The sequence below is a fragment of the Drosophila virilis genome, chromosome 5 (genome assembly GCF_030788295.1).
Source record: "Drosophila virilis strain 15010-1051.87 chromosome 5, Dvir_AGI_RSII-ME, whole genome shotgun sequence".
NCBI classification, from domain to species: Eukaryota; Metazoa; Arthropoda; class Insecta; order Diptera; family Drosophilidae; genus Drosophila; species Drosophila virilis.
Window position 1 is genome coordinate 22361649 of NC_091547.1, and position 25806 is coordinate 22387454.

General features: G+C 37.3%; 2 protein-coding genes, 2 long non-coding RNA genes and 4 other non-coding genes across 9 annotated transcripts in view; 3 read left to right on the forward strand and 5 right to left on the reverse strand.

The window, feature by feature from the left end:
- LOC138911392 (uncharacterized) overlaps positions 1–149 on the forward strand; it is a 69564-nt gene extending 69415 nt beyond the window's left edge. Inside the window, exon 3 of the long non-coding RNA XR_011416974.1 lies at positions 27–149. This is a non-coding gene — a long non-coding RNA (uncharacterized lncRNA). The remainder of the gene's footprint in view (positions 1–26) is intronic.
- A 2671-nt stretch (positions 150–2820) lies between these two features.
- On the forward strand, positions 2821–2892 carry TRNAD-GUC (transfer RNA aspartic acid (anticodon GUC)). The gene has a single exon. It is a non-coding gene; the product is annotated as a tRNA-Asp (tRNA).
- Positions 2893–3534: 642 nt separating this feature from the next.
- LOC6637173 (5S ribosomal RNA) lies at positions 3535–3653 on the reverse strand. The gene has a single exon (XR_049370.1). It is a non-coding gene; the product is annotated as a 5S ribosomal RNA (ribosomal RNA).
- Positions 3654–4043: 390 nt separating this feature from the next.
- On the reverse strand, positions 4044–4162 carry LOC6637135 (5S ribosomal RNA). The gene has a single exon (XR_048941.1). It is a non-coding gene; the product is annotated as a 5S ribosomal RNA (ribosomal RNA).
- A 389-nt stretch (positions 4163–4551) lies between these two features.
- LOC6637137 (5S ribosomal RNA) lies at positions 4552–4670 on the reverse strand. Its single transcript, XR_049408.1, has one exon. It is a non-coding gene; the product is annotated as a 5S ribosomal RNA (ribosomal RNA).
- An 864-nt stretch (positions 4671–5534) lies between these two features.
- Or56a (Odorant receptor 56a) lies at positions 5535–8552 on the reverse strand. Of its 2 annotated transcripts, XM_002049077.4 has the most exons (7): positions 8417–8552; positions 7943–8365; positions 7456–7886; positions 7162–7377; positions 6998–7099; positions 5955–6107; positions 5535–5895 (listed from the first exon to the last, which is right to left on the reverse strand). In XM_002049077.4, exons 2-7 carry the CDS (start codon positions 8271–8273, stop codon positions 5839–5841), a joined length of 1290 nt encoding a protein of 429 aa, XP_002049113.2. In that variant the 5' UTR covers positions 8274–8365; positions 8417–8552; the 3' UTR covers positions 5535–5838. The 2 variants fall into 2 exon arrangements, with proteins under 2 accessions (XP_002049113.2, XP_015029678.1); XM_015174192.3 differs by lacking the exons at positions 5535–5895; positions 5955–6107; positions 6998–7099 and having other exon boundaries at positions 7215–7377; positions 7446–7886.
- Positions 8553–11958: 3406 nt separating this feature from the next.
- On the forward strand, positions 11959–18078 carry LOC116651276 (uncharacterized). The gene is made up of 3 exons (XR_011416993.1): positions 11959–12292; positions 17844–17934; positions 18005–18078. It is a non-coding gene; the product is annotated as an uncharacterized lncRNA (long non-coding RNA).
- Positions 18079–23862: 5784 nt separating this feature from the next.
- On the reverse strand, positions 23863–24498 carry Obp56g (Odorant-binding protein 56g). The gene is made up of 2 exons (XM_002049076.4): positions 24402–24498; positions 23863–24340 (listed from the first exon to the last, which is right to left on the reverse strand). Exons 1-2 carry the CDS (start codon positions 24456–24458, stop codon positions 23990–23992), a joined length of 408 nt encoding a protein of 135 aa, XP_002049112.1. The 5' UTR covers positions 24459–24498; the 3' UTR covers positions 23863–23989.
- Positions 24499–25806: the final 1308 nt, after the last annotated feature.

Here is a 25806-nt window from a genome sequence, read left to right on the forward strand (position 1 = left end):
ACATTAATGCAAAATCTTATTTACAGCGGACCACTATATAAAATTAGTTTCTTGGATGAAAAACCTCTTTCAAGATGTCTTAACCATACTCGGGGCAGGAACTATTTTTCCTGTGCTTCTTAGATACAAGTAAACATTATGCGTATTATGAAAAGGTACCTTTTTTATTTTTAATAGTTTTTTTTTTTTTTTATTAATATTGCTAATTGAAAAGAAAACACAACAAAGTTTCTGATTGTGTTTACGCACGTTAAATATTTTGAAAGAGAGCAAAAAGATAACTTTGAATTATTTTTAAAACTTTTCGCTATTTACTTCATTGTATGTTAATATAAATATTTAGGTGTTTTTAAAATTGATTTCTCAGGCTTACTATATCTTTAGGAAGACTTCTATACATATTCGTGCTTTCAACTAAAACCTTATTGAATTGTCTGAAAAAAAGTCTCCTATACTGCCCATTGCAGTTGGCGACTCGGGGCGCACGTTAAGTGTTTAGGCCATTAAACATTTATGGGGCATAGTTAAGGCGACACACGCTAAAAACTTGGCCAGCTGTTGTTATGCGTTTGGTTATTAAATATAATTAACGCACGGCGATTTGTTGTCCAGCGCCATAAAATGAAGTTGTAGCTTGAATGTTAAATTTTCAATGTTGAATGTTGAATGTTAATCATGGCGATGACCCGTGGCGGGGGCCCATCTGTTGTCCCGAAATGTGCAGCGAAGCTTGGCGATACAAAAGTCAACACACAAATTAGTTGGAAGGATCCGAGTAAAAGGAGACACCCAAACTGGCTGCAGTCGTGGAACGACAGTCCCGCCCAGGCAATATACGTAATACATATTTAAATGCAACTGATTAATCATGAATATAGTTGTTGCTGTTGCTGCTGTTGCCGGTCACGTGACTGAAAACAATTTGACTTCAAACACATTAACAGTTACGGTCGATGTTCAAAAAAAAAAAATGAAAAAAAAGAAGTGTAACTGAGAAGCGCGCAGAGGGGCGATGCGGGTTTGTCACCAACATTCGAGGCACAGTCACTAACTCGGCTAACTAAAAGTTTTCATGCATTGCCGTTGACAGTGCAATAAACATGCCAAAACAACAACTGCAATAGAAACAAAAACAAGAACAAGAACTTATGAAAACAATAGCGTCAACTGACCCGCCCATATCAACGCCCCCCGTGCACGCCCACGCCTCTGCCTTACCTCTTTAGGGTGCGGGTAGAAGAAAAAGAAAACTCTTTGAATTAGACACGTAGCCAGTAAAATATTTAGTTGGTTCGAATGTTGGGAATGGTTTAGATAGAGATCCTGGCTGCCTTTTTCTAAGAATTTACACGATTTTTTTTTTAACTTTTTTTTCATCAATTTTACAGAATATTTGTCGGCAGGGGCCAAGTGACTGATTTATGCACTTTGCGGACATTCTTTAGATAAACTAGTGATGTTTTTGCATAAACATAAAATATATTAAAAAAGGCTATACACTGTACACTAAAAGTATTGTCATATTGGAGATAAATCATTTGATATTAACAACCTGCTTATTACAATATGTTTAGATTACTTTTAGTAAAATATATTTTTATGTTATCTTAATTTGGCTAGAAATGCAAAAAAAAATAGTTATAAAATTTAAATAACATTAAAAAAATATAGCAACTCTTGTAAATGCTTAGGAAAAAGTCAGACAACTATTTGAATGTTCCAGGATCTCTATTTAATTAAAGAAATAAAATATAAATAAAAGTTCCTAATTTTACAAAATTAACTTTCTATTACAAATTCTATAAAATATACTATTATAAGAACATTTGTAATACTATTATTACAAATATTAAATATTTTTTAATAACTTTTAATATTTATGCATTTATTTTATGGATTTAAAAATCATTGACTAGACATTTTCATATATTAATAAATTTTCATTTTATTATTATGTTATTTATCAGATTTGTTTATAATTTTAAAATAATATTATTATTTATTCCCATTTGGTGTGCTGTACATATACATTTTTATTCATATTTTTATCAATCAACTATTGTTTTTAAAGTATTAATTTGTAAGTATTGAAAAATTTTTATTAAAAATCATATTTTAAATTCTTTTAAATTTCAACTGTATTGTTTGGGCAAGCGTCCCAAAGTTGATAGACTTTCTTTACTTACTTGTCAAAAACAAAAATGAATGTAAATATTTCAAATATATTCCACATCCTTCATATGCATATACGTAGCACACATACATATGTATTGAAAATTAGTCAGGCAGTCGTTTATATTTTTTCGCCCTTCGCTCAGTTCCTTTTGCTTTTGTAATCAAGAAATGTTGGCTTGTAATGGTAAATATTCATTACATGTGTGCGAATTCGCTCACAATGGCCAAAAAAAATTTTAATTTTTCTTTTTTTTTGCAAAACTGAAAAATAGGGTGACTAATGGCCCATCTCAAGAGCTAGCTGTGCAAAGAGGGTTGTGACTGCACATATGTACACCCATACAGTATGCGTGCATCTAGGGGAGTTGGCTGCATGACATTCATTGTGTTTAATGAACATCCATTACTCTCGTGCGTTATGTAATGTCATAAATAATCGCAAAACGTGCAGCGCAGCGAAAACCATAAAAAATTTGCCAATACTGCTAAAAATAGCCCGCAACAGATGGCAGCAATTGGACATGGAAAGTCATTCGTAGTCTATTTATAGAAATTTAATTTTCTATGTACCAAATGTTTCAAATGCTCTAGCATTCACCATCGCATTCAGCTCAAAATTACGTTTTCGTCACTCGTTGTCATCAATCCTCGATAGTATAGTGGTTAGTATCCCCGCCTGTCACGCGGGAGACCGGGGTTCAATTCCCCGTCGGGGAGGTTGTGTAAACAAAATTTTTTATAAATTATATTTATATTTCATAATTATTTTTCCATTTGTAATGGGATTTTAAAGTAAATACAGGAAAGTATTTATTCTAAACGTGATAGAAAATACTTAATACTACAGACTCCAGTATGTTGCGGTATCATTTGCGAGAGAGGGCTAATGCTTCATAAGGCAGCATATATCAATTATGTTTCTTTTTGTTTATAAAATTTGCTTAATATATTTAAAATTTTTTGTTTTTATTTAGTTTCTGTGTATATATGATAATATGGTCCATTACATGTTTTATAACTTAATTCATGCCTATAACGTGACTAGCTTTCATACTGAGTGGACCTGAGTTCGAAACTCCGTTAGACAAAATTGCAAAACTGTTTTTTGTTCTTTTATTTATTTATTTTTTGTACACTAGCTATCAAACTTTCCATTTTAAAGTAATACATTTAATAACAAACTAAATTTTGTTGTACATAAGCCAAAAGAAAAGTATATACGGCAAACGATAAGGTGTAACGCAATGGAAAACAAATTGAAATATTGTGTATACGATTTATAATATTAAAAAAAAAAAGGGAAACAATTAAATATACAATTTGTTCGAACTATATTAAAAAGAAAAGTCATACATGATATGCCAACAACACGCGGTGTTCCCAAGCGGTCCCCCATCTAAGTACTAACCGCGCCCGACGCTGCTTAATTTCGGTGATCGGACGAGAACCGATGTATTCAGCGTGGTATGGTCGTTGGCGAATGTCGAGTGCTTAGAGCACAAACTTGTAGCTGGGATTTCGATATCATGAGGAGTGAATTTTTGTTGGACTTAGAAATTGTCATGCTAAAAGTGTGACTTTTGGTGCTCAGCATTTGCAAGAGTCGGCCATAGAAGGCAAGAAAATTTTCTATTTTAATATATAGGTCCGAACGACGAGATGGCAAATACTCGGGAAAGGGAAAATTCATATATTAATTAGTACGGAATTTAACTGAATACTATTTTTAAAAATGTATAATCTAAATATAAACAGATATAAATAATGTAAGATAAAGAAAAATGAGATACTGAATGAGCAAGTTAAGTAATATATAACCTAACGTAATATACAATTTGTTCGAGCTATAAAAAAAAGTTGTGGACGATTGCCAACAACACGCGGTGTTCCCAAGCGGTCCCCCATCTAAGTACTAACCGCGCCCGACGCTGCTTAATTTCGGTGATCGGACGAGAACCGATGTATTCAGCGTGGTATGGTCGTTGGCGAATGTCAATTGCTTAGAGCACAAACTTGTAGCTGGGATTTCGATATCATGAGGAGTGAATTTTTGTTGGACTTAGAAATTGTCATGCTAAAAGTGTGACTTTTGGTGCTCAGCATTTGCAAGAGTCGGCCATAGAAGGCAAGAAAATTTTCTATTTTAATATATAGGTCCGAACGACGAGATGGCAAATACTCGGGAAAGGGAAAATTCATATATTAATTAGTACGGAATTTAACTGAATACTATTTTTAAAAATGTATAGTCTAAATATAAACAGATATAAATAATGTAATATAAAGAAAAATGAGATACTGAATGAGCAAGTTAAGTAATATATAACCTAACGTAATATACAATTTGTTCGAGCTATAAAAAAAAGTTGTGGACGATGCCAACAACACGCGGTGTTCCCAAGCGGTCCCCCATCTAAGTACTAACCGCGCCCGACGCTGCTTAATTTCGGTGATCGGACGAGAACCGATGTATTCAGCGTGGTATGGTCGTTGGCGAATGTCGAGTGCTTAGAGAATAAACTTGAAGACGGAATTTCAAAATTAAAAGAAGTGAATTTTGTCTGCATTTCAAAGGGTTATGATATGCTACTAGAGGGATAGACAAGATAGAGTAAAAATGTGTCTGTTAATCTTATATATTTTTTATAAATATTTATGTAATATTGAACTCGCGTTTACTACCCGTGCTTGAATGCTTAAAAGTGTTTCTTTGTTTCCACATCAACAGCTCACTTTTTACAGATGCATATCTGAGCTGTAGAGCAACCCTTTTGCCTGTCGCTTGTTAAGAGTAGTTGTCACCCCACACGCACCCTTACCCTTGGGTTGAGTATACCTGCCATGGCCTGAACCCATTAATACTCATTAGTATCTGCATTTTTTTCTATGTGTTGCGTTGGGAGACACTCAGCGTGCGCCTTTATCAGCCATTTAGCCACTTTGTGTGTATAATCTCCGGGACGTGCAATAACCGCAACAATATGCGTGTTTATTATTGTTGTTGGTTTGGCTCGTGGGTTGTTGTTTTGAGTGCGGTTCGGCTTTATTCCTTTTGTCTCTATACTCTTAATATTATTAAAAAATACACCCAAGGGCACAACAATTCGGTTGATTCGGTTAGTTTTGGTGGTGGCTTGACGTATTCGGACCGTTTCCAATATACGTAGACCAGACGCATAAATTCAGTCCCAGAAAACCCCCCAGACAATTAGAACTAAGGCAGCAAATATTGTATTTGCGGCGGGTGGCGTTGGTTTCTGGTCTCTGGTCTCTGGCAGTGGCATGTGCATACTTACGCTTAAGTAAAAAGTGCAAAAATCGTTTTCTAGCAGCCATTGAAAGAATACAATTTAACAATAAAAACACACACAATGCGCCTGACATTCGCTTGCCAGCGAGATACGTAACTCAAAAGTGATAAATGATGTTGCTTGTTACTGGCATTGGCTTTTGAGTAGCAGCCCATCACGTTTATTTGAGCTGTAAAATGTTTTAGCATTTTGCCAACTCGTCTGTCATGCGTTTTTTCTTCTTCTTCTTCTTCTACCCCCCAACCCTCCCGGCAAATGAATTGCAAGCCATGTTAACTGTCATGTTAGCCAAACGACGAGTTGACAAGCGCAACGGCATTTGATTAGCGGCACGACGAGCAGAAAATAAAAGCTAATACAAATGCGAGCTACGCAATAAATTGAAATAACTGTAAGCGCCACGCATAATCTGTGGCATTAAAAAAGAGTTAATACATTTTAAGGCAACAATGCAATCATTTGACTTACATCTAGAAAGGTTCTCAGATTCAACTCGACCAGCAAGGCGCGCATCTTCAACGGCCTCTGTGCGTGCATCATCATGAAGAGCAGCATCCTTTGCACTGGCAGCCCGAAGTTGTACCAGTCGCCGGCATAAAAGGCAAAGCACAATTCATTCTGCTGCAATTGAAAAACAATTCGTAAAAGTGTAACAACGCAAATAAGTGGCAACTAGCTTAGAAAATGAATGGTGAATTGTAACATGACAGGAATCCGGCTGTTCACTTAATGTGAATTCACAAATTGCAAAGAATTAAATAAAAAATTTGTGGAAGATTATCCCAGTATAAGCATATAAAATAAATATAACATTAAATTCATTTTGAAATTAATTCCACAAAAATGACATTCATTCAGGATATTCATTAAAGGTGGAATCATAGTTGGAAAGGAAACAAATAAAAAGTTAAAAATTGAATTCTGCTTAGTTTCTCATCTATTATCCAGAATTTTTCTCTTGAGGATATGGGTAATAGAGAAAACCACATTTGGCAAAAACATTAAAAAAAATGGATTTTTATAGAGTAGAAAATATATCTTGTAGGAATTAACTAAGATTTCCTTTCTTTAGTTAATGGATAATAGAATAACTCATGTTTGTCAGAGGCATAAAGGAATATTCTTTTCTATGGAATAGAAAACAAATATTATTTATAGTAAATAAAAATAACATTTTGCTGCTTTAAGCCGTGTGCCCAAAAGTATTCCACAATATTTTTGTGCACAAGAAATTATCCGAAAATATTTCGGATTATTTTTAATTTGATTGATTTGCGGACCAACATTTGCGAGCTCCAAAAAATCTGCTATACAAAATGTTTGCGTATTAAGCAATTAAATGTAAACAATTTTTGAGCAATTAAAATTTAAAGGAGCATTTGAAGCTACAATTTTGTAAATGTTATGTTTTTGTGTGCAGATTGGGTTGTAAGTTTTACTATTTTTTATGTATTAGCTACTGACTCGACCAATCATGAGTAATAAATAAGTAAAGAGAATCAAAAACCTACACATTCAATTATGAGAGTCGCATGCCAATGATATACCCACAGGATCGCGGCCATGACAAACAGATAGATAAACATGAACGAATAATCCATTTTGCTGGGCACCTAAAAAATATGAGAATTAAACTAAAATAAGAATACAAAATAGGAGTCTGTGAAAAACTTACGCCCACCGTCAGTGCAAAGAATAGAAAACATATGAGTATGGAGAATATTATAAAATCGGCCATGACAGGAACACGAATCAGTTGTTCGATCTGCCAGACAAATGCACGTATCCTGAGCTGTTCCTGGACAAAAGACTTGCACAGTTGCAGCTGCCAGTGGATGAGCTCGTTCACAGTTAATTGTTGCGGCAATAGCTCAGGTTTTAGACGTTGAATCTGCAAATGGCCAAAAAGTAGCTCGAGCTGCAATACCGACTCACAGACACACACACACACACACACACATGTACTCACATCCATGGCGAGCACACGTTTATTGAGTATCTGCAGCTTGAGGGTCACATACTTCATGAGGCACGTGATGAAGGTGTGCCACAGCGGTATTGTGGTAATGCCCAGGCTGAGCGCATACCAAGGACCCAAATAGCCGATGAAAAAATTATCGTATAGCTCGCCAAAGGGAAACAGTTTAAAGAGTAAAATCGGTTGCGCCTCGCCGCGAAGCACTGCGGCTGTGTTGAAAACAGTTTGCGGCAAGAAGATGGTGCGATAAATGCAATCCGACCAGGCCATAAAACCAGCCACCACCGACGGCACCCACAGCAAAAACGTTATAGTCCTCACATAGCGTTGGGTGGTGCGCAGCAAATCCAACTCCTGATCATCAGCCTCGAGCATTAATTGCTGCAGATCCGCATGGGCTGTGCGCAGCATTAAGACAACGCCTGTGCATGACTTGGACTTAGCAACGCTAGTTTTAGATCACTCATTAGCTACTCACGCTCCCGCTGCATATAGGCATTCAGTGTGGCTATAGAGACTGTAAAGTATTGCACCGCTGTCGCCCAGCTGGTGGCGCCATCATTGAGATTCTCATAGCCACGGGCCAGGAACTGGCGCAGCAGCATCAGCGCACAGCTCAGCCAAATGGAGGAGGTGAAGATGGTGCAACGGACCAGCGACAGCCACGGATGACGCTGCTCCATGGAGGCCACATAACCGTACCAGCGAAAGCAGCGCAAGTGTATACGAAAAATGGGATTGTCAAAGCTATCCGGCGTTAGCTGCAGCTCCTTCACCTTGTACATTTTGACTGTGCCCGATTGGGGCATAATTTTAGCCTTTTATAGCCTTCGTCCGTTTGCCATCGGCCAACGCTTCCATTTCCCTGGCTAAGTGGACCGCAATTTGAATATCTAAGGTGCTGAAAATTGCATAGTGTGTAATTGTCATTTAATAGCTGCTATTTAACTACTTATATTTAATGTCTGCTTGCTTTTGGTTAACAGTTGTTACAGTTCTCCAGAGGGAAATGTGACAAATCGTACAATTATCATATTTACAATTGAAACTAAACTTGAAATTTAAATGACAAATATTAATATATTCTGTGAAGGCCTTCTATTTAACATAAATACAGAGGTATAATTGTTAATTATTAGTGTTATTCACTTTAAATTCAGTAAGTTATGTCTACAAGCTATTAACTTAACATTTTGTATGCATTACAAAATCCTTTTTCTAGCCCAGAATTTATATATGGAGCTTCTCTAATGATATATCCATAGTAAAAGTAAGTCAACTTACCGTCGACATGAAATTGAAACAGAAGTTCTGCTTTTGTGAGAGTGGGGCCAATTGTGATGCCAATTTTAGTATTTTTATTTCAGCACTATTCGTATTATCAACAATATTTATTATTACTAATATTAATTAGATAAGCACGCATATTATTTTATAGTATATGCCTTTGAATTCACTCATTATTATTCATGTCCTGCCCAATTATTTGCTTTTTTTTTAACTAAAGCAGGGTGCAGATTAACCTAACTATTAAACAGAAGAAATAGCACTTTCAAAAACATGTCAAACAAGAAACTCAAATATAAGCTACAGGCAATACAAAGAAGAAGAAGGATGAAGTTGAAAAAAAAAACAGGGCTTGCAGAAAAGTTCATAAAGTTGAATTTCACTAACGAAATTTAACTCGAATGCAGATGCTGTGCACTAAAACCATTTGACATTAGACTTTTGTTTAGATACTTCAGTTAGTTCATGTGGACAAAGTTTTGGCAAAAAGTGCCAGCGAGCGTAACATGCAAATCTAATTTCCAAGTTAAGAACAACAATTTCCAAGGTAGGGTGGGGCCAAAGGATTGCCAATGTATACTATGATATTATGTAGTATACCTTTTTTTTTTTTGCTACACAGATTAGGAGAACAAGAAATGCTTTGTTGCAAACAGACTCAAACTTGAATTCATGTGTACAAATTCTTCCAATTAGTGATGTGTTATGAGTAAATAAACTTGCGAAGCAACTTTGTTTTACTTTAATAAATAGATTAGCTAGTGAAACACATAAATTATGTCAACGAATTGCAGAAAATCCGTAACAATAATGCAGTTACAGAACTTGCAGACGTGATACCATGAGCCTGGTTGTCTATGAACATGGAACTTACCAGTATGTAGTTCGTGCTTCAAATTGTGATAAACTATTACTATATTCCTCTATTTTAATGAATAGAATGATACGCTGGTGAAGCGTATAGTTTCTATTAAGGAATTGAGAAAAAAACCATCAACAAGAAAACAGATAGAAAAGTGTACTTTTCACATGTAACGTAAGCCTATTGGTGTCTGAGAATAGAACTAACAAGCGAGAGGTCACCGGTTCAAATTATAAGTAGATAAACTATTAATATACTCCTTAACTTTGATAATAATCACAAGTAGATAAACAATCACTTTATTCCGTTACTTACGGAAAAACATAAACAATAATGCAGATATATATAAACCAGATTTCCACTTTCAATACACGCCTAGTAGCGTCTGAGCGTAGAGCTAACCAATTAGAGATCGTTAGTTCAAATTATGCGTGGCTGAACTATTAAGATATTCCTTTATATTAATGAATAGATAAGCTGATAATTAATGTTAAATTATTAAATAAGCTGATAATTACAACTGCGCTTTTCACTAGTAATATATGAAAAGAGAGATCGCCAGTTCAAATTTAGCAGCAAATGTCAAATGCATAGATGTTTGTCGTCAATTTAAGCGTCTTTGATGGTGCACTACAATTTTCTATTGCATGAAATTCGAATTTTATTTTTGAGTTAAAAAACTCTTAAAATGATTACTATAGAATTATGCTGCTTATGTGCGCACCAAAGCGCCCATTCAAATTGATTTCGAATCGGAGCTGCTTGTAGTTACTTTAATGCTGGCCTTTGGTAACTACGCTCCAATTTGCTGAGTGGCTTGTCAACTGCTCAGATTCCTAACTAGCCACTTGAACATACCCGATTCGACTTCTGGTTGCCCAACTGTAGCCGGCAGCTCGAGTGAGCTTAATTCACTGGGCTGTTGCTATTCCTGTTGCTCGGCTAATGGCATAATATGAAATGAGATTCTTTGCATTTGCAGTCAAGCAGTCAAAACACACACACACACACATGCACACACACAGTCGCACGCACACAACAAAAATGGGCAACTTGTGAATGCATTGTCAATGCGAAAATCATATGCAGCATTTGAGTAATTCGTGGCGTTGAGCATTGGGTTGGGCTATCCACTGAGGGTGTTGGGTGGTGGGGGGGGGGCTGATGCATACAACGGATATTGTATCTATAGCCTGGCCGTAGCCGAGTGTCGTCTATTTCACAATTTGCATTTAATATCCTTGTGTGAATAATTTACAAATGCAATAAACGTAAATGCGTTCTAGGCAACGACGCACTCAGACTTGGGTTCTCAGATAGAATGGCAACTGAAATGGAGCATAGACCGAAACTGAATCGTATATCGTAGCATTGAAATGCTTCAGACGTTCAGACTGCCACGCTCCAACTGGCTGCCCGGGGGCCCAGCTGTAGACCCATTCCACGGCTCCTGCTGCTTCTGCTGCTCCTGCTGCAGCTGCTGTTGGTGTGGATCCCTGCTCGGGCGTCGCTTTAGATGTACGCATATTTGTATGTTGCATGTTTGCAACTGTCTGTTATGTTAGTATTTGTACGTGTGTGTGCTTGTTTGTGTTTGCAAATGTGTAAATGCATTCGCATTTGCCCCGCTGCCTTACCACCAGCCGCTCGCCTGCCCTCACACGAGACGCTTTGTGTTGGGTTGGCGTGAAATTTGCTGTAAGCAATAAGCCTGTAAGGATATTGAAAGTCACTCGTTTCTGGTATTTACTTATGCATTTGTTTCATGTTTGGCAAAATGATGCCACGCACACAGACACACAGACACACTCGCACTTCCACACACACACACACACACACGCACATGACAATTGTGGGTGTTGAAACTGGGCTGTGAGTAGGAAGCTCTTGTTGGTTTACTGTCTCAGAATTGGCTTGAAGCTTTTCACGCTACATTTCCACATTGGCCTTAGCCAGTAATCGGATATTAGTTGGTCTTAGTTATTGTTATGGCATATTTATAGCCAGTCAAAATTGCAAACGTTAGCCAAATGGCCGCTGCTTAAAGTGCCACACATAGCTTGGCCAGTTAAGTGTTACCTATGGCAAAAGGGTAACTCGATTCGGTTTGGGTTTTCAGCGGCAAGTTGTGTGTGTGCAATTTCTGTGGTTTTTTGACTTCTATGTGCATGTGTGTGGGATTTGTGGTCAAGACTTTACAACTTGGCAATTGTTTAATGCCAGCTGTCCGTGTTGGTCAAGCAATTGGAATTCCAATATCACATTTTCAGTTCATTTCGCAAAGCGCCAAGGAATTTGCACAAAGCAACATTTGAAAAACAAGCCAACAAGATGAGCTACTTTTCTAATCACGTCAATTGTAATGTGAGCACTAGAAATGTTTTCATTCCTCAAGACTTTTCTTTATAATTTTCCAAAGTAAACTATTTTCCATTACGCATTATTATTGCAACATTGTGCTTTCCACAATGTGTCGTTCTTGGCAGCTATATGATATTGTGCTATAATGTAATCCGGCCGGTTCCGAAATATGTACAGCCTGCAACAGAGAGACGCACCTATGTAATGCTTCACGATGATAGCTTTCAGACTGAGAATGAACAGACAGATGGACATGGCTATGTCAACTCGATTATGGATCTAGAATATATATACTTTATTTAATCAAAAAATTATAAGGTATGCTTATCATCATATAAGCTTGACTTATTTGATATTGATCAAGAAAATGTAAGCTTATATGCATATATATGCTTAGCAGATTTCATGTCACAGTAATAATACCCCCTAAGAGAGGGTAACACTTGTTTTAGACAATAAAACTCGGTCACATTGTAAGAAAGTACATAAAAACAGCTATGATAAATAATCGCATATTGTATGCCTTTTTGGGACATTATTAAATTGTATAGGAAGTGTGGAAGGGGTAGGGGGGCAGCTGAAAACCCAAATACTTTGGCCCAAATCATATGCCACAAGCCATTGTCAGTGTAGCCAGTTTTTGTGGCTCATTTGACAGCAACTTACAAGTTTGTCTATATGCTACCGAGCGATGAAATATCGTTATATTTAACCTTAAATCAAGTCTTTCAAAAGTTCATAAACTTAAAGCGCAAGAGGGCTTTCAGCTGGTCTTGAGGGTGCACAAAGGCAGCAGCAGCAGAAGAAGTAAAAGCATGTGGGAGTAGTTTGGTGATGGGTGTAGGGATGGGGTGCGGGTGCGGGGGCGCCAACCAGCCACTAAATTGTTTACACGCAATTTCATCAAAACAATAAATCATGCAGTTGAAACGGCACAACAAAGGCGGCGACATTGCCGTCGCCGGCGTCGCAGTCGCTGTCGCTGTCGACGGCGTCGCCGACGTCGCCGACGTCGCGACGTGACGTCAAGTTGACATTTGGTGAAAATCAAATCAAAAGCATTTTTCCGCACAGCGGAAGTTGGCGCTAGCTCAGCTCCAAGTCAAACTTGGCAAAACACACATTTATAACAAGAGGGTGGCACACACACAAACACACACACACACACACACACACACATACACACAACGTGTCGCTGGCAATAAACTTGACGGCCATAGTCATCAATCCTGCTAGCACAAGAGGCAAAAGTTTCATTTTTTTCGTAAGCTGTTTGCTTGTGCTTCTTCTTGTTATTGTTGTTGTTGCGTTTCTTTTCACTCACATTTGCACATTTTTATTTAATTTATAAGTATAACATTTAATATTAATTATACGCCATGTAAGCCCACTGCGCAGCGCACTTTGCTCTGAAAAACCAAGCGCTTAAATAAGTATTTGTGCATTGGTCAGAGCTGGCAGTGCCCGCTTTTCATTTCATTCATAAACTATGCATGTTTATTTGCACTGCAGCTGGCCACAATGACCGGCACATAAAGGACAGCAGCCGTGCAGGGTTTGGGTAAGGGGACGGAAGTTGGGAGAGCAACAGTTCTGGGAACGTACTGCGAATTTCTTTTTTAACCCTTTTCACTTGCCCTTTGGCGCTACGCAAGAATTAAAAAACATTAAAAAACAGGAAGTATATTTATTCAAGTTGCGAATTGCCGACTAAAATATGCCCTGTAGATTAGGTATTAAATGGATTATACAAATATACGTATATAGATGGCAAATGGGTATTAAATATCGACAGAGAAAGTCTTAATTTTTTTATAATTCTGATTTTGTGGTTCCGGTTCTTTTTTTTCAGTGTATCCATTATACACCTAGCTAAAATTGATGACTATAGGAATGAAGATGGTATTTCCTTACAGAAATTCTAGACATAAAATATAGAAATCTTTTGAATTATTAAACAACGATCGTCTGGTGATTTGCTTCTAGACTGGGTAGACGACGGCACTAAGTACAACGAGGTTTGTTGTTCGAGTCCCCGAGAAAAGGAAATATTGTTTGTAGAAATCTATATTCGTCGGGTCGCACAAGGCATATCTTAAGACAGACTACAATAGACCTACAAACAGCGCAAACACATATTCCTTATGCCAGATTTATAATAACACAAGTTCATGCTACCCTCTTTAATTATTTTTATAGATCATTTTTACAGCGCATAAAAACTGAAAAATAACAAAGCATATTTTCTAAAAACGAGTCGAATTAACCATACTCTTTACTATATTAATCAAATATATTCAAATATTTTCATAGATCCTACTTGTGGTTTACTCTGCTTTTACAGACTTTGGGCATATATAGATGTACCAAAAGAGTTCTGGTCAAAACGGAAGCCTTTTCTCAAGCACCCTAATTGTTAGAGTATTTAGACAAATGAAAGAATAAGCGTAAAACGACGCGCCCAAGTAAAATACCATAATGTTTAAATTGTGGCTGGTTTGCTGGCTCCCACATACTAACGTAGACCAGCACACACACACACCCACGCACATATACACGCATAAAAAAATCAGCACCGAGTTTTTATTTGCATTAAGAAATTATAATTATGGCAGCTGGTTTGCTAGCTCTGGCTCGCTGACTGCCTGCTCCCGGCTGGTTGCTTGGTTTTATCAGCTTTTGGGGTTATTTTCGCCCTTTACGCCATAGTTGTGCCCCCTCCTCTGGCCCCTTTTTGGGCCACCCCTGACATGCCGCTCCGACTGTCGACTGTCGACTGCCGACTGGTGCCTGGCGCCGGCTGCAGGCTCTCGGCTGCGTGGGGCGCACACTTTTTAATTGAAAAGTGCAAAATAATGTTAAAGAAAAGTAAAAAGTGGTCGCGAGCAGAAAGTATGCGTCCAAGTATCCCACCATTCCAACTGGAATCCATTCTTATGCCCATTTCCCGTTTCCATTCCCGTTCCCAAGAGGCATGCCACTGTTTGTGCTATGTGTGCGAGAACTGTGTGTGTTCGGCCAGATGAATGCAGTTTTTTGTTTAACTGCGCGCAAAGGGGTCAGCAAAGGGCTTACAAAAGAGGGTTGGGTTGTGGAGAGGGTTGGGTGTTGGGGATGGCAGGGATAGCAGAGAGAAAGCTCGTGTTCTAGCCGCTGTAGGGTCTTTGGCCCTTCATTCCCTCAACTGCGCAGCGTTAAAAAGCATAAATTCTGACTTTTACCAGCAATGAAACTGAGACTTGGGGAGTTACAGCCAGCGGCTATCTAAGATTTGTTTAGCTCCATTTTTGCCCACAAGCTCGCAAAAGTAACTCAAAATACAACTTTTAACTAGGAAAATGTTTACACAAATTGTTATTGCATGTCCAGAAATAAGACGATGTAAATTGCAGAAATACTATAGTGCCAAATGTTTTATGAAGTGTTGACAAAAAAGGACACAAAAATTACAATAATTTACTATAATTCATTTTTTTTCTAAGATGAAAACATGTCGAGGCATTAAGAACCGTGTGGAAAATTCGAAAATTTGGTTACATTTTGGAATTTAAATATCAATAATGAAGTAAACATATTAAATTCAAATCTAAATGCAAATATAATCTATAGAGAAAATCATGAGCCACATCGTTTGATTTTGGACAACGTTTTAGTGTTGGAAAATTTTGAAAAAAACTGCTATAGAAATTAAATTGGTGATTCCATTACCAATATTCGTATGCTAATGCTCGCATTATAATGTGCTCAACACGATATGCTATCATGGCGAAACGTTAAGTGGATGAATTCATATATCCATTTTATCCATTTATCGATAATTACGTCACTTACGAACACTTGCAGACACGGTTAGCTGCGAATGTCCATTGAGTGCACTTTACTTAAAATGCATAACATTTGCGCTACTTATGCAAAAATAAGGCTGCGCTGCATTCCTGGCATGCTGGCATCACCTGGCCAAGACTCTGCTTGGCTCTGGTTGTCTGAGTTAGCTGCAGTTGTTGTTGGCGAAATGAAGCATATAATTCGCATGGAGCTGAGCGGATCCCAGGTAATTTTTAAATTGATGGCGCGAAAATTACGACAAACGCTGCGGGGCCAATGTCAAGAAGCCAAGCTAAGAGCTGAACGGAACCGTTAGAAAGGCGCAACTTGCATCAAGTCAACTGTGAAATAAGCCCGCAGTCAATGGTTGATGATGGCTAAAATGCTGTTGCACAACGCATTTCATTTGTATACCCATTGTAAATGGCTAAAAAGTTGTAGAACTTGTCTTGCACTTCGATTTCCTATACTATACATATGCTTGGCCAGAATCGACATTCGCAGCATCTCCCAAATCGAACGTTTCTTTGAAATCAACGATAGCTTGCCCCATTTCCGTAAAATCGATACAAACCGATATCGATATTCTGTTAATGGAACATATCTCGGAGATTATAAGAAGTACAGTCTTTTTATTTATATATAGAAGTATAAATAGCTAGAGCTAGAATGTTTGTAAAGGTAGCTTTAAATTGAGCTCAGGATATCTTCAAGTCGAGTACACCCGACTAGAGCGCTTCAACTTGTTTTATTTTTTGCTGCTACTGACCCGACCTAGCTAATTGTGCGCACAATTGATGATCGCTGCCTGGGCTGTGGGCGTGGCAGTAGACTACAATTTTGTGCCCAGCAGCCAAATGACTGAGCGCTGATTGAGCATGGCAAGCAGAACTTGTGCGTGTGTGTGGCGCCTGTTAGTTGGCTTTAGTTAGCAAATTGGCCTACAAACTTGTTACCATTTATCACACTCAGTGTCAGCATATCAAGCGTGCAAAAATTTTGTTGGCAAAATATCAAAAAGTTTTTGAGCAGCTCTTGACAAAAATGCGTGTCGAGAACACAAAATGACACTTAAAGGTACGAGCCATAGCCGAGGGAAGGTGTGTGTGTGTATGTGTGGCTGCGAGTGTGAGGAGGGGTGGGGGTGGCTTGGGTTGAAGCAAACATATGCTGCCACACACACTCACACACACTCTCAATCAGGTATCATTTAGGCTGGCAACCATCAATCTTGAGCTACTTTATCTTGAATGACATGCAGACATACTCGATACTAGATGCTCACACTTATAGATATCAGAGAGGGTAGTCTGTTAGGCAAATCTATTTGGATTTGCCATTGCCTTTTGTTTGCCCAACAATAACAATTGATGTCACCAACAGCAGCAGCAGAAGCAGCGGCAGCAGCAGCCCAAAACCAACTAAAGTAAAAGCACAAAGAAACAGAAAAAACGCATTTGTTGTCGCATACTTTTAGGCGCAACACAAATTTCAGCAAATTTGTGGGGCGCGATGATATAGTATCCACATTTCTAGCAATGAGTATGCGGGGGCTGCCTACTCTTGACACAAAATCTCAAAGGTAAACACTTCTATATACTATAACATTTTTAGATAGATAGCCTATTTGAACTGCGCTTCAAAGACTTTAAGTACATTGAATAATTATTGATTAAAGCATATTATTATTGCTTCAGAAGAAAGCGTGAAATTATTTGTAGTTTAATTTTTTCTATTTTTATACAATTTTCATATTTGGCTGGCACTTGTTCTTTTCTTTGAACAAAACTAATGGCAATTGTATGTAAATTAAAGCACGCAAAACCAACGATCTAGAGCCAGAAAAACTCATACAACCAATGCATGTTAAGTGGAATATACTTTATCAATTAAACTTTAGCAGCTATTAAAATATAAATAATATATTGGCATGTAAATAATATATATATATATAAATTCTAAAAATGTTTAAATTAGTTATTTTTTTATAATTGTAAAAAATTTATTTATTATAAAATATAAAAATATAAACCGTTTTTTTCAGAAGGAAACTGCTTTACTTTCTCTTACTACTACACTGCTTAAATGCCAAAGTAGATGATACTTAAACAATTAATAGAAACAACAAATATCTGGTACGTGTTTTTTCATTGTATTTGATATATTTTATGTATTTTTTTATAGTTTTTACAATTACATATTTAGTTTTCTTACAGTTTTAAGTTTCCCTCCTACGCCCACATCAGATATCTTGCGATTTTCTATTGCCATTTTATTGTATTTACAAACTTTTTCATTTTTTTTTTAAATACATTTTTACTAAAACTTTAAACATTTGCCATTTTCAATTCTTTAAGGGTTAATACAACTTTCATAATATGTATTTGCCCAAATATAGTCAGATTATTAAATATCCTGCACACGCATTCACTATGCAATAATAATTTGTCTGATCATAATTTATTTATGTGTTGTATGTGTGAGTATGTTGGCAACGTCTACAGCTGATTTTGACAGGCACTTTAACGCTCGCCAAAAGTCTTGAAGAGCCTTTAACCCTGCTGCTCCTGGATACTATGCTGCCCCCTCTGGCCTTGTGGCAGCAACCCTTTCTCGCCAGTTGATTTTATTCAACTGCAACACGTATTTGAGTGCAACGCGTTTGGTCTTTGGACATTTCACATAGCTCACGCCTACGAAAAAACGTGCAAGATTTCAAGAAATTTTTTATTTGTTGTGTGTGTGTGTGTGTGTGTGTGTGTGCTCGTGTATGTGTGCAATGCCCAAACCACAGCATTTGAACCCTTTCAGGCTATAGCCGGGCAAAAGCCATTGACACTGGGAGCAACACGCGCTTTTGTGCGAAAATATGCAATTGAAATGTTAAATAAATAAAGGCGTAAATACTTGAGGGGCAACAGCAGCGACAAGGCAGAACATTCAAATGCTGTTGTGTTGGACGTTATGGATATACACACAAGTAAATATACTACAAAAAAAAATACCAAGAAATAGTAACTAAGTTTGGGTGGACGACACTTCGATACCCTAGAAGGGCAAAACGGATTCAAATTCAATTGAAATAGATTTACTTTAAGTAATTTAAAACAGACAAGTTAGAATTGAACTCATTAATTAGTTATGCTTATTATTTATGTACAAACTCAATAATTGGCATATCATGACAGATACATGATATATAAAGACGATAAAGTTAGTTTTCACATATGTTTTTACTGCCGGAAAAAAAAGCTTCAGTACCAAATTTCATAAAGAAAGCCCAGGAGAGAATCAATATTCCAAAGGCCACGATCTTAGTTCTGATACAATGACGTTAGTTTCGATAAGTGCAATTTTCATCAATACAACCCTGCGGAGAACCCAGTTAACATGGTTTAAAGTGGGATACCAACTTATTTACGATACGATTAGGTTAGGCAAAAAGACGCATTAGTACCAAATTTCATCAAGATAGCCCTGTTGAGAACTGAGTTCACACAGGTTAAAATTGCATACGATAATATTCATTAATACGATTGGATTGGTTTCAATACGTGTTTCTACTCCAGTAAATAGAAGCATAAGCACCACATTTCACCAAAATAGCCTTGCACATTGGCTAAAACGAGCTGAAAACTTGGTTATGATCAGCTCAGTTCTACTTTCTGATAAAAAATATATTTGAAGGATTTAGAGACCATTTCTCTTCGAGCGTTACACAATTCTTGGCAAATTTAGAATACCCCAGTTCAGGAATTATAAAAATAGAAAAGCGAACCGTTATGCATTCCATAACTTTGGAATCGTCGTCAGACGTTGACGTTGAATGAATGAATGAAAATATGCAAGCAACGTGATTCTCAGTGACGCGACTGCGACTGCGACAGCGACGCCATATTGCTTTTGGATGGTGTGGGCTGGTGGTTTTTTCTCCGTCAGGGGGCGCCATTGGGAAACGTAACCGTTAGCAATGGCATTGCCAGTATGGTTACCGTTACCGTTACCGCTACCCCCTTTTTCTTCCAGCTAGCTGCATGGCCGTGAAGAGGAACGGGAACAATATTCGCATTTGCTCGTTGGTATTTTCTGTCGAGTTCAGCGTAAATTCATTCATTTCCACTTGAATTTACAATTATGCGAAACTGTTGTTGAATGGGTTTTGACTTGCTCGGAGGTTTTTGGATTGGGTTCTCACAGTTTGCGATTTGGAGATTGGGTGTTTTTGTTGTTTCGTAGCTGTTGCTGGTTACGTTTATGCATATTTCCTGTATTTGCCATTGGCAGCATCAGCAGCAGCAACAACTTCACTATTTAGCTTTTAATTAACTATGGACCCAGATGTGAGTAGCTGAGACTGTAACTGGAGACTGCCAGAGCTGGCCCACAAACTCGTAGCGCTCGTTGCCAATTGTCAACAGCAGCTGCTAAAAGTTTGCTGCCAAGCGTTGCCAAGGTGCGTGGCTGTGTATGGAATTCCGTATGATGCGATTTATTTACTGAACGCTTATGGAATGTAATTAACTTTATGAGGTGTGCATGCAAAAGCTGTCAAGGGCGATTTAATGTTTGTGTATAAGCAACTACATTTATGCTGGGTAGAACTTTGTTCTATCATGAATTACACTTTAGATTCCGATTCGTCCAGAAAGAGTGAGGCAAAGATACTTGTTTCAGCATACAGTTACTTAGCTAGTCAATTGGTATAAACTTTGAACAACTATCAGCTATTAAACATAGTTTTTCCAGCTAAATGAATGCATAGACTATATAATACTACAGATGTTTTCCTTACAAAAAAGGACTGTAATTATTTTATGGTTAAGACGAAGTAGACAATTATGTAATTATCGAAATTAGAGATTTGGAATTCGCAAACAAACATTCTCAAGTAGACCGACAATTAGTATACCCTAAGTTGGGCAATCGATAATTGTCTAATGTGACCAAATACAGACCAATTCTGACGGCTCAGCCAGTAGAGCGGATACCTTAAGTTATTTGTATACCCTGAGCCCATTAAAAATTGATATAATGGTATATTGTATTTGTGCAAAATCGAAATGTATGTAACAGGCAGAAGGAAGCATCTCCGACCCCATAAAGTATATATATTCTTGATCAGCACCAATAGCCGAATCGATCTAGCCATGTCCGTCTGTCTGTCTGTCCGTCTGTCCGTCTGTCCGTCTGTCCGTATGGTTGAATGCAAGGATCTCAGAACCTATAAGAGCTAGAGACTTGATTTAGATGTAGGTGCTCCTAGTGCGCGCCAAGATCGAGTTTGTTTCAGATAATCGATAACTTACTCCGTTTTCAAGCAATCGATAAAAATCGATATCGATATCCTGTTTTTTTAGGCAATTTTGGTAAATAACAGGAGCTAGAGTCACCAAAGTTGACATATAGCTTCTAACATAGAATATATATATGCATTTGATGTTGGAAGAAGAGGGTTCAGGGTATTTCCTAGTCGAGAGCTCTTACTTGTTTAACATTTATATTGTACGGAAGAATTAAAGCTTTTGAAATGTTCGACATAAGACAAAAATAAAAACTGATAGATCGACAATCGGTATGGGAATATGTGTCTGCCATATATCTGACCGCCCGAAAATCGGCACGGAGACGTCTGTCGCATCAAGTCTGCCATGTAGGTTTATCAATAATCTGGGGCAAAGAGTTGTCAACTGTAACCAACTACCGATTGTTATCTGCTCAGCCTATCGGGCCGTGCTCTTTATTTGACAAGTTCTGTTGACTTTTTTAGAGGACTTAAGACATATTTTGCGCAGAAGTTCTAACAATTGGAATATGCAAAAATAAAATGCTCTAAGCTACGTCTATTAAGAAACTTGCCAGCTTAGACAATCCAAACAGCAGCTCTTAAACCCATTCGCAACACAATTTGAATACATTTCTACGCCTTATATAGAATAATACTTTCAGGAGGAGCTTCCCGCGGCCACTACTAATCAACCATATGCTCTTATACCATTTTCTTTTTTGTAATAAAAACTTTGTGTGTAAAAAAAGAAAGGGGAGAAGCAAACTTTTCGAATACCACTTCATGAGGGTGGCAAACTTTTTTTTTGTAGGGTTGCCTAACTGCAGGAGCCCTTCAGCTAGTTGCCAATGCAATTCAATGTCATATCCTTGAAAGCTAAAAAACAGCAGCGTACGGATATGAAAAAAAAAACGCCAAACTGAAAGTTTTGTTATTGAAAGTTCATCGATGAATACAGCAGTACACAGTTGGCAAACGAAAACCCAGTAGCAAATCCACTTGCCGGAATACTCGAGCGACTGCAGTTTGTGAGCCTGTTTCCTTGCGGCTGCTTACAGTCCATTTCCTTGTAGCCCGTTTCAACATTTTCAATTTCTTTTGTATATGCAATGGCCACATTGTAAGCAGTTGCTGCTGCTGCGAGCCTGCATCCTGAGCCAGCTCCACTAATTTCCTCGGCCAAGTCCAGACGTTGTCAGCGGCATATCCTGCCAGCCAGAGACTCAGCCAGGCTGTCTGCTTAGCCCAACGTTTGTGTGTGGGCAATGCGTTTGGGAGGCGGGTCCCGTTGTTTGCATTTTTATTTGTATTTCATTTTCAATTGACTGACAGAGTTGTTGCCTGCCCGCCTACCTGGGGGCTACCTAGGCTAAAGTTCAGGTATGCGCTTTGTGTTCTCCAGTCCATTCATCAGAGTTATTTACTTTTTAACGAGTTGATTTCATTCAATTTGTTTGCCCAGGTTTCAGTGGCTATTACAGCCAAACAGCAAAAAAAAAATTAAAGAAAATAGGAAAAGGGTTGCCACCACATTGCAATGCTCTTGAATGTATTCCAGTCATACTTTGGCCACACTTTAAGCTGTTTCTTATACTTCCCCCATTAAAGCTCTTTCATATAAAGAACGGAACGGTAGCGTCGGCAACTTCTCTTATATTCTGGTTTTTGTTTTTCTTGGCCTTTTTATACCCTGCATTCAGAGAAAAGTCGAGAAAGGGTATAAGTGCTTTCAAATATATTTATCAAGGTTAAAAGAAAAGATTTTTATTTAGCAAATGCTCTTCCGCCCGTCTGTCTGTACGAACTCCCTAACTAAAGAAGCCTAGGAAATGCAATTTGGTATGATCATATGCTGGACTCAAATAAAATATAATTCACACTTGGATAGGGTATATACGCTATTAAGAATTTTATTTTAATAAATAATATCTTTTTCTACGGAAAACTTTAATTTATAAATAACACATATTAGATGCGCTTAGAGCTACTTACAGGGTATCGGCCAGTCCATCATACACACAACTGGTGCATTCTACTTGTTTATTTTTTACTACACTCAAGTCCTGCACGTTACCAAGTCAACTTCTTGTGCCTTTGGCGTTTTTTCGGTTTCAATAAATATTTTCGCAATGCAGAAATTAAAAATTCTTCGAAATAATAATAGAACATGACGAGAAAATGGCGCATTCAGAGCCCACAAGCTGCCAAACCAGCGTTGTCTATTTAACAGAAACTTTGTACGCCTTTGGGCTTCCGATAACAACAAAAACAACAACAACAACAACAATAACAAGAAGAACAACAATTTCATCGAAGTGTCCCGGACCCTGGCAATTCGATTGAAATTGTTGCCAGTGGCTATGATTTTATGAGCATTTCGTTTGTCTTGGCGGAAGCGTTCAAATATAATTAAATTGTTCGCATTTTACAGATGCTTGCAAAATATGATCAAAATTAACCAAGAAAATGTTTGAGCAATAAGTGGCGCCATCTGTTGCACATCAGCAGCGGCTAAGCAATATGAGAGCAAAAAGTTGGCGAAAAAATATTGCAAAATATCAAGAGCGCAAATGAACTAAATTTGTAATATTAGAAAAGTATAAGGAATGAAAAACTTGCAACTTTTGTAAAGAAAGAAAAGAAGAACACAATATTCTAGCTGCTGGCGCCATCTGTTGAGCATTTGCAAGAGCTCAATTGCGTAAGAGCAAGACCTAAGATAATCTAGAAAAATTAGCTTTAGCTGGTTTATATAATGCATATATTAAAAAAGCATTAATTCAATTTTGCATAATGTATTTGTTGCTGCTTTTAATTAGATATTAAGTTTGTTGTGGGTATTTATTTGGCTCTTGTAACAAAATGTTGTGCATGTTTTGCTTCTCTATAACACACTCAGCAGCTGTCTACACTTTCATCATTTCGCTAACATGCTTTTCCAGGCAGCTCATGATCTGGAAGGCCGAATCGCAGGGATTGGCGCCAGTGACACTGCTGCAGGCAGCCAGAGCCTTTTCCGCTTGCTCCTTAGCTGGCGCATCCTTAAAGTGCTCCAATATCTTATCATTTAGTAGCTGACCCTTGCTGTTCATGAAACCAAACTTGGCTAGGATACATTGGGCCGAGCACTTGACGTTATCCTTGACCTCATCGGGCTTTGTTTTGCCCGATTTCAGATCGGCAATATCCTGTTCGCCTACACCATTCTCTGACAAGCAGGTCTCCACAATTTGGCGTCCATTTTCGGCATCGTCAGCCTGGAAGTTTGATCCCGAGATTTGGCTAGAATGCTGTGTTGAACGGTTGTGTTTTACTTACCATCAGGCAACTAGTTAGACAGCCGAGAAGCAGCACCAAAGCTAATACGGACTTCATTTTGCGCTAGTTTTGAATTAACTAATTCTGTAAACTCCAGTTGCACTTTTATAGGTAATCGCAACTTTGTAACTGCATTTCGCATGACATTTTTTTTTAAATCATTATCTAAAGTTGGTTACGCTGAGTGCACATATGAGTACAGTGGGCCGTTTGTCACTGTCATGGCCATAGTCTAGTCTAGTCACATGTATGTGTGTAATTAGTATTATAATCATTGGAAAAGCGCAACAGATAACAGCAGATGTTGTCATAAGTTAATTAAATTTGCCATTTTTAATTTTATGTATTATTTTGTTAATTTACTAGCTGTTTCCGCAAAAGCTTGTCCAGTTAAGCGAATATTTTGTAGTAATAATACTTTTTTTGACACTATTAAAAATAATATGTATTATTATATGAAAACGTATTTATTGAGTATAGGTATTAAGACTTTGAGAACTTTAGAAAGAAGAGTCTGTGGAAACAGTTTCTTGATAAACACGAAGTTGGTCAAAAATGAGGACCTTCTGACGATTTCTAAACTAGACTCTAATTCTTTGAGACGTAGTGTAGGGTATTTTGAATTCGCTTGGACCTCAATTAGATAATTATAAAGTGGCAAAATTACAGTTAATTTATAATGGGGTGAACCGAACCATAGAAATTATTATAGGGATTTTTTTATATCAAACGTCGTAATTGTACATTGATAAAAATTCCAAAATGTATTATATTAATTTTTATCTCTCTCTATACATAAATCTTTATGAAAATTGCCGGACAACGTTTGTATGCAATTTTTTGTGTATGATAATTTCGACTTCATATACATTTGCAGAGATCTCAAAAAATTTTTTGATGACATTTAGACATTTAGTTCTTGAAAGCAGGTCAAAGATTTTATTCTCGACTAAGATGGGTAAAACACATTGATCCAATCTTATGGTTCTTTTTTGGATGGACCTTAAACATATTTTGAAAAGGAAGTTGCGTTTAAGATAGTCCGGGCTATCTTGAACAGCATTTCTTATTAAAAATATATTTAAGGTGTATTCGCGAGCAAGCCATTTTTTATTTTTAAACAAATTCTTCTTATATATATAAATATGTATTTATTTTATATACTTCCTATTCAACATATTGCGCGTTTACTGTATTTCATTTTTAATTATTGCACAGATTACTCTAATTAATATTAGATTTGAATCTCGGATTTCTAGTTCATTTTTGCGCAACCATAAACAAATGAAACTGTTTGAATCAAATGCCCCGCAGCTGTCCATTGAAATACAATAAAATTGTTGTGAGTTTTGTATTTTCTCACTAAATATCTAGATTGCGTGTTTATTTTTTTTTGTAAACAATT